The sequence below is a fragment of the Betta splendens genome, chromosome 13 (assembly GCF_900634795.4).
Source record: "Betta splendens chromosome 13, fBetSpl5.4, whole genome shotgun sequence".
NCBI classification, from domain to species: domain Eukaryota; kingdom Metazoa; phylum Chordata; class Actinopteri; order Anabantiformes; family Osphronemidae; genus Betta; species Betta splendens.
This window is the reverse complement of record NC_040893.2, coordinates 15,751,237-15,755,849: the sequence shown is the minus strand read 5'-3', so window position 1 is coordinate 15,755,849 and position 4,613 is coordinate 15,751,237. Positions and strand designations below refer to the sequence as shown.

The following is a 4,613-nucleotide window of genomic DNA, read 5'->3' as shown; positions in this document are numbered from 1 at the left end:
CAACACTTCAATATCAGGGTTTTTCTACTGACTCCTACTGTACAAGTTAAGCGGAGAACCGAAAAAAGGATTTGATGAAATGTGGAGCTAAATGTTGGTTGAGGAGCGACACATCTTCAAGATCTTTCTGAAATAGGGAAAGATTCCAATAGGTCTTAAAGAAAACATGTTTGGATCATTATAATTATTTTATAAATGTGTAATAAAGAGTTACAAGGATTGGCTTGTACCTACTACCATTGGCTACACAAGATTAGTTGAAGCATAAAGTTGAAGGATACACATCGTATTATCCAAACACTAAAGAAGTGGAAGTCAATTTAACAAGAGGAAATACACGGATCAGTCTTTATTTTACAAATAGCATGTAGTGAAACAACTTTTTGGCATTTAATACAACCGCTCCTGTGGACAGAGGATGAACGAGCCTGGTGTTTTCAAACACTACACTTCTTCAGCTACAGTGTTTCATCCATGTTGCTAAAAAAAGTACCAGTAAAGCAAAAGGTTACACAGGTTCACGTTCATGTACCACAAGTACTTTGGTTAAAGGCTGCGGAGGTGAGCAGGCGTCAGCACTCATTCAGGCACTTCAGCATGAGGATGGTCAAGCACTGTGGTCACTTAGTGAATAAAAATTCTAAAAAAGTACAGATCTCCAAAAACCATAGACAATCAATGAAAAATCAAGGTGTAAACATATTTTAAAGTAAATTGGAAAGGTGCACAACAATAGTGGAAACAACTGGGAATGTCTTCATCGCAGCACCAAAGCTTTAATTGTCTCAAGGCTTTATTTTCATTTTTTAAACTTCTAAAATGAAAAGGCAGATTTTGTGCAAACGGGTCCAAAGTCTGAATGATGGAGCAACTCCAAACTCCAACTCCATATAGAATAAGGCAATTTTTGATCCAAAGACATATGGAATGATCATTGTAAGAAACTTGAGCAGCAGCACAGCAAAAAAAGTCAAGGAATGGGAAACTGGGAGGATATTTTCAGGAACTTCAGATACAGGAGAGACTGGAATGGAACAGTAATCTCAACAAACCTTCCTCTGGGGACCATGACTGTGTGCGCTGAAACCACCTTTGGTACATTCACCAACTGTTAAGTGCTTAAAGTAATCTTTCAACAAATATATGAAACCAAACCAAAGGGTTAAATATTATAATTATCATCAAGTGATTCCCAAGTTCTCAAAATGCACCATATAATAACAAGTCTTCATAGTGAAGACGGTAAAATTAGATTGCATACGTCTGATATCGATGCAGTGCAGAGGCAGCGTGATCGTCATCCGAGTTGGGTTTTGAGGGCCGTTTCCCCAGGCTGTCTGGTGGAAAGGTCAGTACCGTGGCAGTGATGAGGTCCGTGACGTTCCGTATTCAAACCAGTTCCCACATCTTTCGCGAAGATCCAGCAGGCGCTGCAGCGCCGCAAGCTCAGGGCGCTCGGCGTCGAAGGCGCGCGGCTGAACACGTCAGCAGGAGGAGCGCTCACAGGTCAGTGGTGATAACCGGCGTCACGCCGTGGATCAGCAGCGTCGGGCCCAGGTCCTGAGTCAGCAGGTCCAGCTGGTGCAGGAAGGCCGTGTAGCGGCGGGTGTCGGCGGGGGGGCGGGGCAAGTAGAGGAAACGCACGGCAGGGGGCGGCCGGGCCTGATCCGAGATCAGCTTATTGACGGCTAGCAGGTAGTCGTCGGAGAGGCGCGTGGCGTTGCTCGGGAAGCTGTTCACGTAGTCGTCTTCGGTTTCCTCCTCACCCGCTCCCGTCTCCTCCTTCACCGCGTCGGGAGACGCCGCCGGGTTCTTCTTACCCCACTCGCCCTGGCGCTGCCAGTGCAGCGCCACCTGCTGGTCCCACGGCACGGGGTAGATCTGCGCTTTAATCCTCAGCTCCTTCAGCAGCTGCCGCAGCTTCTCCTCGGAGCCCCTCACGCTGCGGCCCTCCTCCACGCAGAGGAAGAGGCGCAGCGTGGCCTTGCGCCAGGCGCGCACCATGTTGAGGATGCACGCGAGCTGTAGCAGGAACAGGGAGCAGGTGTCCACGTAGCTGCTGCTGTCGGGGCGGAAGAGGTTGACCGGCCAGACGTCGACGAACAGAGACGTGGAGGGCGGGGAGAGGGCCTGGCCTCGGTCAAAGCCGTTGAAGTATCGAGCCAGAACCACGTTCTTCAGCATCTTCATGGCGTCGGCGATGATGGCCACATATTCCTGTGGCCCCAAAACCTTCCCGTCGCCCGATTCCCCGTTTTCCGGCCTGTCGCTGGCCCCCCGCAGGGTGGAGAAGTGAAACAGCGGAGGCGGTTGCTCAAGGTCTTGGAAGGAGCCCGAGGGATCTGTCAGAGAAGGATCCACCAGCTTGTCCATTGGAAGACAGCTGTCATAGAAGCCGAGGACGAGGGTGTTGGGACGCATCCCACCTGAAAAGAAAAGAACGAAAGACAGGAAGAAAAAAAAATGAGACAAGACCTACTTTATAAGCCTCAGAACTAGTTAGAGTGCATATGGATATATGAAGGACAGCTGAAACCGACCTACAAACAAAAGCTGATAAAATATATATGATAAAACAGAGATTTCATTTGTAATCAGTGAAACAAAGATCAAGTGCCAAAATTACTCATTTTGATGGCTGGATATTAATAGAAGTGTAAGAAATGAAAGCTACAGCTGTTTCAAAAGTTAAAAAGAGATTTAAATGAAACACCTCATTTCCCCAAAACTGGTGAATCAAATTCAATTTAATTCAAACACTTGATCAAACAAAACTGATAAAGCATGATGGTGGTACTGACCCAGTCCAGAGATGAAGAGCAGGTGTTGGACGCCGTGACGCACAGAATCCGCCAGTGTCAGGTTAACAAAGGCTTTGATGTTGAGGTGATCCACCAGGGATAACCAGGAGTCGTACTGGGACTGCAGAGGGTCGGAGGGTAATTTATCTGGAAAGGTGGAAGAAAACAGCACAGCACAAGGTGAGAGGTGGGATCAGCGGTTCAACAGAAAGTCTGTACGTCGGGATTCAGAACAGATGAAGGGAAGCGAAGGCCGAAAACAAAAGGCAAAAAGTTAAAAGGAACTCAGAAAAAAGGAGAGCGAGCTGTGATGTAGGTGCAAAGAGAACATCAGTGAAAGTACAGCGAGACACAGGAACGAACAAACAGCGAGACGGAGGAGCATCAAAACAAAAACGTACGCGAGAGCGACATGGGCCGCATTTATTATGGGAACCGATGGCTTCTTTAACACGCGAGAGGGTCTTCAGCGGCGAGTGGACGTCAGGCGTCAATTTGGGGGATTTAAATTCTAAAGACCCCATTCAGCTTCGGCCCCAGTTTCCCCATCAACGTATAAAGATTTAAGCAAAAATCCTCAGACGATTAAACAATGCAGGAGTCTGCTCCTCAACTCGAATGTGCAGAAAAGAAAGGAGGCGCTGCAAAAGACGCGAGGGCACGATTATTTCTCTGGAAACAAGAGGGGGATAAGATGAGCCAGCGACACGGAGGAAGGTCCAGCATGTTAAAAAGGGCCCATTAACTCATGCACTGCTCACTGTGCGCCAATAAAAAGATGAGAAGAGGAAAACACTTCAGAGAAGAATCACGATCTGCCAACGAAGCCCAGCTTCTGGATTCCTCATCTGAACCAATGACTCACTGAGGTCTCCGAGCTGCACGTGGCCCAGCACGTAGAGGCCGCTCTTCTTGATGTCGTTGACGAAGGTGATGAGGCCCACGCTGCTGCGGGGGTTGGAAACCATCAGCAGAACCTGAGGCCTCCAGAACTTGACGTGGTCCTTCCTCACGTCCAGCATCAGCAGGTACTTGCGCACCTGTGGAGAGGAATACACAATACATACAGTACTACTATTACTAAAATGTGAAGCTATTCCTTTTAATCTCTCTTTATTGGAAGTAATGATGATCACTCGGAGACGACACGGCTGTTTCTTAAACAGAGGAACTAAAAGGATGATGCTGCTTTTTGCTGTGTGGGAGAAAGTGGAGTCTGAAAGGTCCATTAGAGAAGTAGCACTTTGAGATGCCTGTTGTATATAGAATTACAACCTGACAATAATAAAAAAAAAAAAGTTTCATAGACCAGAGGAAATTATTTGTCTTAAAGAAGCCAGAAAAACTCTGCAGCCAATCAAGTCGAGCCAATTATATTTATACAGTCTAATATCAGAAATCATTCACCTCAAGGGGCTCAGCAGCATAGACACCGTCTGTCTTTAGGCCCTGGAGCCCAGTAAAAGTGGAGATTAACTCTAGATCCCGTAGCTTCTCCGTGTTCAGGTGTCTCTACATGAATCGATCACAAACAATGACGCCACTGTTTGCAACATGGCGTCTGGGACCTTGTTTTATTTGGGTTTTTACAGCAGCTGCAGAGGTGGAGTCCTGCTGCCTGCGCTCATCTAACCATCTATCTGGCTTTATCTCTCCATTTCCTCCTGTCTTCTAATCCATCAGCCTATCATCATTCCTCTGCGGCTTCAGTCTCATCCATCAGACTCTCCGTCCCTTCCTCTGCTTAGATTCCCATGAATCTTTTCTTTTACCTTGGCTCGATAGCATCAGTGTTTCCTCCTTTAGTCAATT

The 4,613-nt window shown here is 47.1% G+C and overlaps 1 protein-coding gene across 1 annotated transcript in view; it reads right to left on the bottom strand.

Moving 5' to 3' along the window:
- Window positions 1–334: 334 nt before the first annotated feature.
- zgc:153039 (uncharacterized protein LOC767698 homolog) overlaps window positions 335–4,613 on the bottom strand; it is a 28,868-nt gene continuing 24,589 nt past the window's right edge. The window contains exons 11-13 of the mRNA XM_029172487.3: window positions 3,667–3,841; window positions 2,802–2,948; window positions 335–2,426 (exon numbers count right to left, since the gene is read on the bottom strand). Coding sequence (XP_029028320.1) covers window positions 1,501–2,426; window positions 2,802–2,948; window positions 3,667–3,841 — 1,248 coding nt within the window. The 3' untranslated portion in view covers window positions 335–1,500. The remainder of the gene's footprint in view (window positions 2,427–2,801; window positions 2,949–3,666; window positions 3,842–4,613) is intronic.